The 14,409-nt window shown below is 45.5% G+C and overlaps 1 protein-coding gene across 4 annotated transcripts in view; it reads left to right on the plus strand.

The window, feature by feature from the left end:
- The window catches only part of UQCC1 (ubiquinol-cytochrome c reductase complex assembly factor 1), a 134,495-nt gene that overhangs the window by 109,888 nt on the left and 10,198 nt on the right, over window positions 1-14,409 (plus strand). For all 4 annotated transcript variants that reach the window (XM_002710826.5, XM_017341660.3, XM_008256062.4 and 1 more), the window contains one exon: window positions 10,596-10,673. In XM_002710826.5, the coding sequence (XP_002710872.1) occupies window positions 10,596-10,673 (78 nt within the window). The remainder of the gene's footprint in view (window positions 1-10,595; window positions 10,674-14,409) is intronic.

Here is a 14,409-nt window from a genome sequence, read left to right on the forward strand (position 1 = left end):
TCACAGATTCAAATACCTGTCTGGGGAGAACCATTTGATTTTTTGTTTTGTTTTTGCTTTTGTTTTTTTGTTTGACAGGCAGAGTGGACAGTGAGAGAGAGAGAGAGAGACAGAGAGAAAGGTCTTCCTTTTCCATTGGTTCACCCTCCAATGGCCGCTGTGGCTGGCGCACCGCACTTATCCAAAGCCAGGAGCCAGGTGCTTATCCTGGTCTCCCATGCGGGTGCAGGGCCCAAGCACTTGGGCCATCCTCCACTGCACTCCCGGGCCACAGCAGAGAGCTGGACTGGAAGAGGAGCAACCGGGACAGAATCTGGCGCCCTGACCAGGACTAGAACCTGGTGTGCCGGCACCACAGGCGGAGGATTAGCCAAGTGAGCTATGGCGCCGGCTAGGGAGAACCATTTGTAATTGGATTTTCTTTAATTGTGGTAAAATATATACTACATACAGCATTAAGTACATTCGCAATGTTTGTAACCACTATCTACACCCAAAACTTTTTCATCATTCTCAATGAAAACTCTTTACTCATTAAATAATAACTCCTTCATTTCCCCTCCCTCAGCCCCAGATGGCTGCTGTTATACTTTCTGTCCCTCTGAATTAGCCTCTTGCAGGTGGAATCCACAGTATTGTCTTTCAATGTCAGACTTACTTCACTGAACATAATGTTTTCAAAATCTGTACATATTGGCCGGCGCCGTGGCTCACTAGGCTAATCCTCCACCTAGTGGCGCCGGCACACCGGGTTCTAGTCCCAGTTGGGGCGCCGGATTCTGTCCTGGTTGCCCCTCTTCCAGGCCAGCTCTCTGCTGTGGCCAGAGAGTGCAGTGGAGGATGGCCCAGGTGCTTGGGCCCTGCACCCCATGGGAGACCAGGAAAAGCACCTGGCTCCTGGCTCCTGCCATCGGATCAGTGCGGTGCACCGGCCGCAGCGCGCCGGCCGCGGCGGCCATTGGAGGGTGAACCAACGGCAAAGGAAGACCTTTCTCTCTGTCTCTGTCTCTCTCACTGTCCACTCTGCCTGTCAAAAAAAAAAAAAAAGTAGGAAAAAAAAAATCTGTACATATTGTAGAATATATAAAAAGTTCAGAGGCTGGTGCTGTGGCACAGCGGGTTAATGCCCTGGCCTGTAGCACCAGCATCCCATATGGGTGCCGGTTCTAGTCCCGGCTGCTCCTCTTCCCATCTGTCTCCCTGCTATGGCCTGGTATAGCAGTAGAAGATGGCCCAAGTCTTTGGGCCCCTGCACCCACGTGGGAGACCTGGAAGGAGCTCCCAGCTCCTGGCTTCAGATTGGTGCAGCTCCAGCCGCTGAAGCCATCTGGAGAGTGAACCAGCGGATGGAAGACCTCTCTCTCTCTGTCTCTACCTCTCTCTGTAACTCTGTCTTTCAAATAAATAAAATCTTTTAAAAAAAGTTCATGCCTTTTATGGCTGAATAATATTCTATTGAGTATATATATGCCATTTCATTTATCTATTCATCCCTTGATAGACACTTGTGTCCACCTTTTGGTCATTGTGGATAATGTTTCTGTGAACTTTGGTAGAAATCTGTGTTCCAGATTTCAATTCTTTTGGATATTAGAGTGGAATTATTGGGTCATAGGATAGTTCTTTTAACCCATTGTGGAAACCACCAAATTGTTTTCCACAGTGGCTGCACCATTATATTTCCTCCAGGATACTTGAGGACTTCCAGATTTTCTACATTTTTGCCAACATTTATTTTCCTTTTTGTTTAAATTATAGCCATCCCTGTAGATGTGAATGGAATTATCTTTTTGCTTACACTTTAGGTAATTATCTTGCTAGTTTGCTCAACATTGATTATTGGTTATTATTGACCGCTAATAAATTACAAAATTTTGATTTCTTATATTTCACAACAGACTATCAAAACTTTCAGTCACTAGTGCTTGTTAGCCAGGGCTTACGCCTTTTCTTAAAAAAACTTGGAAGTATAGCAGAAATGTACTTCCTAGAAAGTGGCCTGGAGCTGGAATTGTGACCCAGGGGGTTGAGCTGCTGCCTGTGACACTGGCTTCTTATATCAAAGCGCTTGTCCTGGCTCTACTTCTGAATCAGCTTCCTGCTAAAGCATCTGGAAGACAGCAGAAGATGGTTCAAGTGCTTGGGCCCCTGCCACCAGTGTGGGAGACCAGGATGGAGTTCTAGCTCCTGGCTTAAGCATGACCAAGGCCTGGCTATTGTGGCCATTTGGTGAGTGAGCCAGTGGATAGGAGACTTCTTTCTCTTTGTCTCCCTCCATCCCCTCCTCATTGCTCTGCCTTTTAAATAAACAAATATTTTTTTAAAAGTATCCTATTCCTCCACAGAAATCTTACGGAACAGGGAGAGATGAAAGTCTGTTCATGTTTAACCTTTTTACTTCAGAATTACTTTGCTCTTAACTCTAAGAGAAAAGCTGTTACCCACTGTGTTCTATCTTACCCTGACAAGTGAGAAGCAGTTCATCTGCTCAGTCCAAAACTCTCCTTTTTATTCCATACCTGTGTGTTTCCACTCCAAATCTAGAAGGCTAACAAATGATAGTAAGGGAATTGGAGATGGTCTTGAAACTTGTTTCAGTGGGAGAGATTGATTCGAGAGGAGTCTGAGGCTTCAGACCCCACGAGAGGGCAGTCTCGATAGTCGGAAGTTGGGCTTTCCTAGGCTAGTGTCGTTTTTGAAAACCCATTGAACTGCAACATGTACATATACCTGCTCAACTGATCCCTAAATCTTTGTATTCTGGGGTTTTCTTGAAGTGTGTAAGTGCATGGATGTCAGTACTACATGAGGTCATTACCGCAGAAGATATCCTGTGGCCTGATTCTGCTGACACATGCTGAGCCTTATGCTGTCTTTGCTCACAGTCTAATGTTGTGTGTGTTGGGCTGGGGTAGGGGGGTGGGACAACGATTTCAGCCTGTAAACAAATCATTAAAATAATGCAGTAAGTGTTCCCAGTGGATGTATTAGAACCCATGTGAGGAAAGAAGCAGCAAACTTTAATTAAAAGCTTAAATGTGTTATCTCTTTAATCTTCACAATGATGTTAAAAAGGGGATGTTATTGTCCTCATTTTATAAAAAAGGCATCTCATTTTTTTGTGAAGACCTCCATCAGCTGGCTCATTTCCCAGATGCCAGCAACAGCCAGGGCTGGGACAGGCCAAAGCCAGGAGTCCAGAACTCAGCCTAGGCCTCCTACATGGATACTTGAGCCATCATCTGCCACCTCCCTGTTCGTTAGTAGGAAGCTAAATCAGAAGCAGAATAGCCAGGACAGGAACCAGGCACACTGATAATGGGATGCAGGCATCCCAAGTGGTGACGCAACCACCAGCTACCTGCCCCTAAAGTTATCTTTTTTAAAAAATGTTCATTTATTTGTTTTCATCTACTTGAAAGGCAGAGAGAGAGAGCAAGATTGAAATCTTCCATCTGCTGATTCATTCCCTAAATGGCTTTAACAGCCAGGCCTGGGCTGGGCCAGGCTGAAGCCAGGAATCTAGAACTCTATCCAGGTCTCCCACATGGCTGCGAAGGCCCATGACACTTGAGCTGTCTTCTGCTGACTCCCTGGTTGAATGCCTTAGCAGGAAGCTGATCAGAGGACAGGAGCCATGACTCAAACTGGTCCTGTGTTACAGGATGCAGGTTTCCTAAGTGATGACTTAACCCACTGCACCACAGTGTCCACCCCTAAAATTAACTATCTTTTAAAAGAAAATTGTTTATTTATTTATTGAAAGGCAGAGTTACAGAGAAGCAGAGGCGGGCGGTGGGGTGGGGAGGAAGGTCTTCCATCTGCTGGTTCACTCCCCAGATGGTCACAACAGCTGCAGCTGTGCCGATCCGAAGCCAGGAGACAGGAGCTTCTTCCAAGTCTCCCATGTGGGTACAGGGGTCCAAGGACTTGAGCCATCTTCCACTGCTTTCCAGGCCACAGCAGAGAGCTGGATTGGAAGTGGAGAGCTGAGACTTGAACTGGCGCCCACATGGGATGTTGGTGCTGCAGGCTGCAGCTTTTCCTGCTACGCCGCAGTACTGGCCCCAAGTTAACTTTTTTTTTTTTTTTTTTTTTTTTTTTTTTTTTTTTTTTTTGACAGGCAGAGTGGATAGTGAGAGAGAGAGAGAGGAAGGTCTTCCTTTTTGCTGTTGGTTCACCCTCCAATGGCCGCCGCGGCCGGCGCATCGCGCTGATCAGAAGGTGCTTTTCCTGGTCTCCCATGGGGTGCAGGGCCCAAGCACCTGGGCCATCCTCCACTGCACTCCCTGGCCACAGCAGAGAGCTGGCCTGGAAGAGGGGCAACCGGGACAGAATCCGGCTCCCCGACCGGGACTAGAACCCAATGTGCCGGCGCCGCAAGGCAGAGGATTAGCCTATTGAGCCACGGCGCCGGCCTCCTTATGTTTTAATCAACAACTCTAGGTACTCATTGTAATGTATTCCAACAAATTATTTAAAAAAAAAAAAGATTTATTATTTTTTTTATTTGAAAGGCAGAGTTACCGTGAGGCAGAGGCAGAGAGAGACAGTAAGCGAGGCCTTCCATCTGCTGATTTGTTCCCCAAATGGCCACAATGGTCAGAGCTGAGCCGATCCAAAGCCAGCAATCTGGAGCTTCTTCTGGGTCTTCCACATGGGTGCAGGGGTCCATGCACTTGGGCCATCTTCCACTGCTTTCCCAGGCCATAGCAGAGAGCTGGATCAGAAATGGAGCAGCCCGGACTCCAAACGGCGTCCATATGGGATGCCAGCACTGTAGGCAGTGACTTGACCCACTACACCACGATGCCAGTCCCCCAACAAAGTCTTACCAAAGTTAGCAATTTAACCTCTAAATGCAAAGCTTATTTTTACAAACTTCATGATTACCAATTCTTGAGCTTTCATCTCTTTTGTTCTCCCTGTCCTACCGTATTTATACCTGTTTCCCTAAAACCCTCCCCCTCACTTTTCTCAGAAGTGGGTCTTGGCTATACTAGGAATGTTTGATGTGTTGTTACTGGACATTGATGAGCCGTCTGGTGGCTGATCCATTTTAACCACCACTGGAATTGGAATCTCTGAGTTGTGTTTACTTAAGACCACATTAGTCCTTTTGTAGCTTTGCTTCTACAGATAGAAGAAATAGCAACATTATTAATGGTGTTTCTTCCAACCTGAATAATCACTGGAGTGTTGTACTGCTCTGAATTCTAATCTTGATTTCACTATTTTCTAGCTGTGTAATAACTTTCCCACACATCAGTTTCCTTTTTTCTAAAGTGAGTACCTATCTCATAGAGTCATTGGGAAGGATTAAGTGAGCTAATATGTATAAAACTCTCAGCACTTCTTGGCATTTGGTAAACAGGATTATGGGAATTGTTTTTTGAACTTGAATCACTTTTGTGGCACAGTACACTGGAGAGAGGGGAGGCTTTGTGGTAATTTGTAAGCTAAGTCTTAGAGGATGAGAAGTTAGCATCTCTTCTATGAGAGGATAAAGAAGAGAGAAGGATTCTTGGTAGCATTATGGCAGAGAACAGGACATAGCTGTGAGAATTTCATATAGTTTACTCTGACTAAAGGGTAGCATAAAAGTGGAGAGGCCAGAGGAGGTGAAGCAGGAAGGGTGACCAAGAATAGATCACGAAGAACCTTGAAGAGTTCACGAAGGAGTTAATTCCTGATCTCCCACCAGTCCTATATCTACATAGTCTCTGTTAAGCAGTCACATAAATGTTTTTAAGAGCAGCAACAGTGAAAAGGGGAAAGAAGGAGGCGAATTGGCCTCAAATGAACTGGCATCTCTTTAAAGTTAATGTTCCTCCTCAACGATACCACCTTAATTAAACATGTGCCTTGCAGGATTCATTATTGCTTTACTTGTGTTCCCTGTTGGTTGTCTCATTCATTAATCTGCTGATTAGTGACCCTGAACTTTTGCATCCCCCCTGTTTTTTGCGTTCTCTTTTAATATACTGTGCTGTTCCCCTGGGACATAAACTCCAGGACCCGTCCCTGGCCTGCTCATGTTTGTTTTCTTTGCCCCTTGTGCCTGCCTCTGCTATAACATTTGTAGTATGTGTTAAGTAATCCTTAAGGTAACATTTTTATTATGTCATAAAAAGTGCATGGCAAATATATTATAACTCATGGACTTTGTTTAAAAATGAACGGATAATTTATTGAGTGTGTTACATGAGCCTTGCTCCCCTCCCCACTTCAGCTGAGACCTGCTGCTCATTTAGCCGAGACTCCTATTGAGTGCTCCCACCCTGTGACACGCTGGGAAAGCAGACCTATGGTTGGCTAGAGATGACATCATAGTTTATGTACTCAATAAAAATTTAATTAAGTCATTACAGGAATTGCAGTCATCATTTAACCCTCTGATTTCTTCTGTTTAGTTTATTATTAAACATTCAGTAATACCAGTCACCGAATCCTGATGGCTTATAAAATATCTGCATGAATTTTAATAGCTTAAATAAATGGGAAAATATGAGTAACTGATATAAAAGGAACTTTTTCCTTGTGGTGGTGCTGGATGTATGGCTTTATAAAAAAGCAAAGCATTATGGAAAGGATAAGAGTTTCTTAGGAAAAAGGTCCAGTACTCTCTGGGAGGGGTTTCTCTTCTGCTGGGTGGATCTGTGTGTTCATGTGCTCCATGCAGAACTATCCAGCAGGCACTGGGGAGACAGGGAACCTGCATATCAGCAAACAAAAACTTACATGAAAGAATAAAATCCAAAGGCTTTCACCAGGGAGACTGTCCAGCTCCCCTTGGCTCCTGGACTGGCTAGAAGGGCCCAGCAGGGTGAATCCAGTCATTCAGGAAGCTGCTTTCACTTACCCTCACCTGTTGCCTTCAGATCATGTGTCTGTGCTGATCTAGCTTCCACCCGCTTCCAGGAAGGCTCCTTTTCATGATCTAATCCAGCCTGGGTGATGATATCTGAAAACCATTCCTGGCCATGGCAGCTTGCCATGTCTCAGCTAGAGGTGAGGGGGACAAGCAGCTTACAGGTTATGGAGTTAGAATGTAGGACCAGCAGGTGGACGAGCCTTGCTGGTAATTAACTCTCCTCCTGCTTTCTGCTCTTCCTGGGCAATAGCCAGTCAGAAGGCAGGTGCTTCCCAAGAGAAGTGTATGTGTGTGTGTGTGTGTGTGTGTGTGTGTGGTGTACGCGTGCACATGTGCATATGCCTTCTGGAAAGCCAGACCTGAGGTTTGCAGACTGATTAATGTGCTGGTGATCTCCTGAAATGCCCTGCAGATGGTAGGAAAAGCACCAGCCCAAGAATGAGGTTCTAATCCTGGCTGTGACCATAACATGATGTTATCTTGGACAAGTGTCTTACTCCTTTTGAGTCTCATTTCACCATTTCCCCAACTGTATTGAGCTGGGTGATCTCTGGGGGACCTCCCAGCTCCAGAGCTTACTGAGGTGAATGCCGCTATCTCTGCTGAGCAGGTTCAGTGGATGTCCTTTTGTGGCTCTGGCTCTTCTTGCACAGTTAGAACAACTAGTATGGAGTAAGGGGAGCCCCAAAGTGGGCGTCAGGAGATTTGGATGGCAGTCTCATTGCCACATGACAGAAGGAATGAACTCTAGTTCTGGCCTGTTTCTTTTGCTTTTTTTAAGATTTATTTCTTTGAAAGGCAGAATTACAAGAGAGAGAGAGAGAAAAAAGTGAAGAGAGCAAAGAAGAGAGAGATCTTCCATCTACTGTTGCACTCCCCAAATGGCCACAACAGCTGGGGTGGGGCCAGGCCAAAGCCAAGAGCCAAGAGCATCTTCCAGGTCTCCCACATGGATGCAAGGGCCCAACCACTTGGACCATCCTCCACTGCTTTCACAGGCCATTAGCAGGGAGCTGGATCAGAAATGGAGCAGTCAGAGACTCGAACTGGCATGCATATGAGAGGCCAATGTCAAAGATTAATCCACTATACACGATGCCGGCCCCTGGCTTGTTTCTTGATTCTTCCTTTCATTCAGCCCATTCTGAAAGAGGATGCAGTAGAAGTTTGGCATGGTATCTGTTTCTGAAATTTCAGAAACATGGAAGGTAGGCAGCAGCAGCAACAACAACACAAACAAAGCCAACCAGTTCATTGGATAGAACATTCTATGCATGGGACTCAGGCCCAGGTGTTGGGGATGCCAAGATTGATTGGACATGGTTCATATAACCCTTGAGTAGTTAGCACACTAGTGAGACAGACTGGTACATAAGCAACTCTGCCTCATTGTGTTCCCAAGGGTGGGGCTGGGGAAGGGACAGGGGGATGTGCACTGAGAGAGCAGGAAAGATGGATGGTTAATAGGGCCTGGTTTGAAGGTGGGTGGGAAAGGTCATGGTTTACACTCCCAGCTACATCCATTCTCACATTTTCCAGCCCTGAGCTTCACAATTCTCTCTTCATTTTTGAAAATTGTCCATGACTATAAAGTATTGGAGCTGGTTTTAGTTTTATATAAACAAACCAAAAGGTATTACTCATATTTCCTTGCATTTGCAGAGCACTCTGTAGTTTACCAAGGCTTTCAGCACAAGTTGTTAAATTAATGAATGAATACGTACTAAGTCATTTGCTCTTCAAATAGCCCTGTGTTTAGGGTGTTTAAAAGACAAAGAGTGTTGTGGCATAGCAGGTTAAACCAATGCTGGCATCTAGTATGGGCACTGGTTCTAGTCCTGGCTGTTCCGTTTTAGATTCAGCTCCCTGCTAATGGCCTGGGAAAGCAGCAGGAGATGGCCCAAGTGTTTGGGCCCCTGCACCAACGTGGGAGACCCAGAAGAAGCTCCTGCCTCTGGCCTCAGCCTGGCCCAGCCCTAGCAGCTTTGGCCATCTGGGGAGTGACCAATGAGTGGAAGATCTCTCTTTCTGTGTCTCTCCTTCTCTCTGTGTAACTCTTTCAAATAAATAAATCTTTAAAAAAAAAAAAAAAAAAAGACAAGGAAATGGACTCGGAGAAATTGACTTGCTCAAGATCACATCCTGTGTACGTAACAGAGCTATGACTTGAAGACAGGTTTTCTGACCCTAAATCCAGTTCCTTTCAACTCATTCTGCCTTCTTCAAGGACCAGTTATGAACCACAGGAGAAAAATCACTCAGTCATTGATTTGTGAATCAAAGTCAAATTATCCTCCTGTAGATAGGAACCTGTAGAACTAAGGAGCTTGGACTTTGGATTCAGACTCACCTGAATGCTAATCTCAGTTTTTTGTTTTCTTTTTTTAACTAATTCGCTGTGAGACTCAAGGCAACTTACTTCACCTGATCTCTCGGTCACCTGAGGTCTATTGGTGACTGTAACACATCTGTCTCTGTGAGTTCTGGTAATGGAGGAAGTGAGATCTATGACAGGTGTTCAGTAAGTGGAGAAGAAGGTGGGCATTGTTGTAGTTAGGGTTATTAAGCACAAATCTTATTCTCCATATAAAGACTCAAGTAAATGACTTTTATCTGCTTCTGAAAGCTGTCAGGTTGAATAGTGAGTCCTCATTCTGAGTTACACATTACATTGGACTTTGTGCTGGAATCCGAGGGCAATACAACTGGAGCCCAGCCCTCAGTCCTATCACTGTCTCGAGGTTAAAGCTTTACTGTATTGAAGACATTCAGTGGACCGCAGCCAGACACCGGAGGCCTCCTGGTCATTCTCGGAGAGGAGGCCTCGCTGGTCTCGCTGGAATTGCATTTCTGCAAGTCGCTTAGCATTGTCTTACACTTCAGAGTTGCTCGTCTTACTCTTCCTTCTCCTCCACTGCCTTAGAGGCTCTCCTTTCTCCTCGGCATCTCACTCACAGTCCCCACTCTCCTCCTTTTTCCCTCCTCTCACAACTTCCTTCCTTTTGTTCTTTTGTCACAACAAGCTCTTTTTAAGTGGCTCTTAAGAAGTTTCCTCACTTGGTCCCAACATCCTTTCCAGTATTCCTGCCTGTTCACTCTCCCTGAAGCACCATACAGTTTCTTTCCAGTTCAGGCACCTTTGTACACCTTGTTCTCTCTTTCTAGAATGCTCTGTCTCCTCCCCCTCATTATCTCCTGTTGAACTCCCCATCCTCCAAGCTCAGCTTAAATATTACCCCCTAGAGAACTCTTCCTTAGCTTCCACAAGCAAAGGTCATTTACACTGAAAATAATTTATCATTTAGCATATTTGGAATAGGGCTTGAGGCAATATGTTGCAGTATAATTATTTTTATTTAAAATATATTCTTATATAAAGTACATACTTGTATCTAGTATGTTTTCATGCTAGTATGCACTCCAATCAAGAAACTATATCTTATACTTAATGTTCATAGGATCCATCTAGCATGAAACCAGACATTTAATTGGGGCCCAGTTCATTAAACTGACTATCTTGTGTTATTTGTAATCAGAACCTAAAAGAAGTTGGCAAATTGGGGACAACCCCTACAGAACAGGGAATTGGGAATGTACAAGCATCTTTTCAGGGGCCCTCTCTGTAATTCTACTAACAATATGATACCTCAGCATTAAAGATCATAGTTTTTAGGAATTTTTCTTTCATTTTATACATTATTTTTACCATTTGTTTCTACAGGTTAACCCCTATGTCCTGAAGAAGAACATGATCCTCATGACAAATAATTTCTATGCAGCAATCTTGGGATATGATGAGGTAAGATCCTTTGTCAAGTCTTAGGCCAAATAGTGCCTCCCACAACAAAAGCTTTCTTTTTTCAAATAGTTTATTCCAAGGTCTCCTTTTAAGTGTTTTCATATTTATTTGTTTAGAGAGCCAGTGGGCAGGGCAGAGAGACAGAGCAGGAGTTCTCCGTCTGCTGGTTTATTCCCCAGATGCCCACAGCAGCTGTGCTGGAAGCTGGGCACTCAGTCCAGGCCTTCCACACATGTGGCAGGGCCCAGATATTTGAGCCATCGCCTGCTGCTTTCCTAGGATGTATATGAGCAGGAAGCTGGAACTGAGAGTATAGCTGGGACTCAAACCAAGGTACCTCCATATGGGATGCAGGCATCCCAACTGCTAGGCCAAATGCTTGCCCCTGTCCCCCACCAACAAAAGCTTTTGATGAGAACTTCTGAGGGAAGCTTCCAGCCATCATCACAGCTTCCCATTTGGCTTAGTATTTCTTCATCCTCACCGATAGGCAACTAGAATGAATGTGCCCAGTGGTGTGCCCAGTTCTTGCGAGATAGCATTACATAGTATAGTCACATCATCCAACTAGCCAGCATTTATCAAGTACCTGCTGGGTACCTGATGGAGGTACAAAGACAAATCAGACACGGTCTTCTAGAAAAATTACACATTTTTACTTTAATGATAAAGCAATAATAGTCTTTTTTTTTTTTTTTTTTTTTTTTTTTTTTTTTTTTTTTTTTGATAGGCAGAGTGGACAGTGAGAGAGAGAGACAGAGAGAAAGGTCTTCCTTTTGCCGCTGGTTCACCCTCCAATGGCCGCCGCGGCCGGCGCGCTGCGGCCAGCGCACCGCGCTGATCCGATGGCAGGAGCCAGGAGCCAGGTGCTTTTCCTGGTCTCCCATGGGGTGCAGGGCCCAAGCACCTGGGCCATCCTCCACTGCACTCCCGGGCCACAGCAGAGGGCTGGCCTGGAAGAGGGGCAACCGGGACAGAATCCGGCGCCCCGACCGGGACTAGAACCCGGTGTGCCGGCGCCGCTAGGCGGAGGATTAGCCTAGTGAGCCGCGGCGCCGGCCTAATAATAGTCATTTTTTTTTTTTTTTTTTTTTTTTTTTTTTTTTTGACAGGCAGAGTGGACAGTGAGAGAGAGACAGAGAGAGAAAGGTCTTCCTTTGCCGCTGGTTCACCCTCCAATGGCCGCCGCTGCAGCCGGCGCACCGTGCTGATCCGATGGCAGGAGCCAGGAGCCAGGTGCTTTTCCTGGTCTCCCATGGGGTGCAGGGCCCAAGCACCTGGGCCATCCTCCACTGCACTCCCTGGCCATAGCAGAGAGCTGGCCTGGAAGAGGGGCAACCGGGACAGAATCCGGCGCCCCGACCAGGACTAGAACCCGGTGTGCCGGCGCCGCTAGGCGGAGGATTAGCCTATTGAGCCACGGCGCCGGCTAATAATAGTCATTTTTAAAGTTCATCAAAATGTAAATAAGTGGCTGAGGCAGAAAGGGAAAGCCCATTTCCTCTCCTACCAAGTTCCCTGCCCCAGAAGAAAACTTCCTTAAACGTTTATTGGGTATCTTTCCAGATGTTACCTGTACATAGACAAAAGTACCTTAGTAATTTCCTTTTTTTATGAAAATGGGAGTTACATGATACACTGTATTTTATAACATGCTTTTTTCTTTTTAAAAAGATTTATTTATTGAAAGGCAGAGTGACAGGGCGGAGAGAAAGAGATCTTTTAAAAGAGTTATTTATTTAATTTGAAAGAGTCATGGGGTGGGGGGAGATTTTCCATGCGCTAGTTTACTCCCCAGGTAGCCGCAATGGCCAGGGCTGGGCCAGGCCAAGTCAGGAACCAGGAGCTTCATCTAGGTCTCTCACGTGGGTGGCAAGGGCTCAAACACTTGGGCCTTCTGCTGTTTTTCCCAAGCCATTAGCAGGGAACTGGATCAGAAGTGGAGCAGCTGGGCCGCGCATTGGCACCCATATGAATGTCAGCGTCACAGGCAGCAGCTTGACAGGTTGTACCACAGCACCAGCCCCCAATTTTTTTTTAATTGCAAAGTATACATACATAAAATTTATCATTTTTACCATTTTTTAAAAAGACTTTTAAAAAAATATTTATTTATTTGAAAGGCAGAGTTACAGAGAGGCAGAGTCAGAGAGAGAGCGAGGTCTTCCATCCACTGGTTCACTCCCCAGATGGCTGCAATGGCCGGAACTGTGCTAATCTGAAAGCAGGGGCCAGCAGCTTTTTCTGGGTCTCATGGTTGCAAGGGCCCAAGGACTTGAGCCATCTTCTTCTTTCCCAGGCCATAGCAGAGAGCTGGATTGGAAGTGGAGCAGCTGGGACTCGAACTGGTGCCCAAGTGGGATTCTGGCACTATAGGCGGTGGCTTTACCCACTACGCCACTGTGCAGGCCCCTCATTTTCACCATTTTTAAACATATGGTTCAGTGCAGTATATTCCCATTGTTATGTAACCATCCATCACAATCCATCTCTTGAGTTACTGAGCAGTAACACACACACCCCACCCCGCCCCCAAGTTCCTGGCAGCCACCATTTACTTTCTATCTATGAATTTGACTACTCTAGACACCTCGTGTCAGTGGAAGCAGAATATTTGTGACTGGCTTGTTTCACTTTGCATAATGGCCTCAAGTTTCATCCATGATATAGCATCTGTCTCACTCTCTACCCCCAATATTTATTTTGGAAATTTCGAGCATGTAGAAAGTTAAAGAATGAGGTGATAAACACCTGTGTGCACACCACCAGGATTCATCATTCCTCATCATTTTAATAAACCATGTGCTTTTACACTCATTTTGTGGTTACCTCCAGATTTAATGTGAGTGTCACACAGGTGTAGCTCATTCTGCTCTCCCTGGACTCACAGCACTCACCATACTGGTGTTAACTGTCACCCTGGCTGGGTGTGGATTTCTGGGTGGTGCCAATGCTTATTGTGTCCACATTTCTGTTTCCTTGCTTAGTGCTTGGCACGTGGTAGATGAGGAGATAGCAAGAGAGGAAATGCACGGAAAGGTGGGAAACTAGAGTTCAGGCTGGAGTATGAGCCTGAAGATGATAATTAAAGCCAAAAGGTAAATTAAGGTTAATTTAATCCAAAAAAGTAAGTTAAATTAGTTGCTTCGGGTTACAAGACTAGTTAAAATTGAAGTCTCTTGATTCTTGATTACAATGTCTACAGATAGAAAAAAGCAATTTAGATTGTATGACATACACATTAATTTAATGTGAGCTTTTGGGAGTCATGGGAATCAAGAAACAGCTTACATACACATCAGTTGTTACATTAGATGCATTCTTTTTTATTTTTTAGGAAGGAAGAAAGTTTATTTTGGTTTACAGTTTGGGCAAGTTCACCATCCAAGATTGGGCAGCCCTAATAGTCTGGCTTCTCTGATGGCAGAACATGTCACATCAGATGCATTTTTTTTTTTTTTTTTTTTTTTTTTTTGACAGGCTGAGTGGACAGTGAGAGAGAGAGACAGAGAGGAAGGTCTTCCTTTGCTGTTGGTTCACCCTCCAATGGCCGCTGCGGCCGGTGCACCGCGCTGATCCAATGGCAGGAGCCAGGTACTTATCCTGGTCTCCCACGGGGTGCAGGGCCCAAGTACTTGGGCCATCCTCCACTGCACTCCCGGGCCACAGCAGAGAGCTGGCCTGGAAGAGGGGCAACTGGGACAGAATCCAGCGCCCCGACCGGGACTAGAACCCG

This window comes from Oryctolagus cuniculus, chromosome 11 (genome assembly GCF_964237555.1).
Source record: "Oryctolagus cuniculus chromosome 11, mOryCun1.1, whole genome shotgun sequence".
Taxonomy (NCBI): Eukaryota; Metazoa; Chordata; class Mammalia; order Lagomorpha; family Leporidae; genus Oryctolagus; species Oryctolagus cuniculus.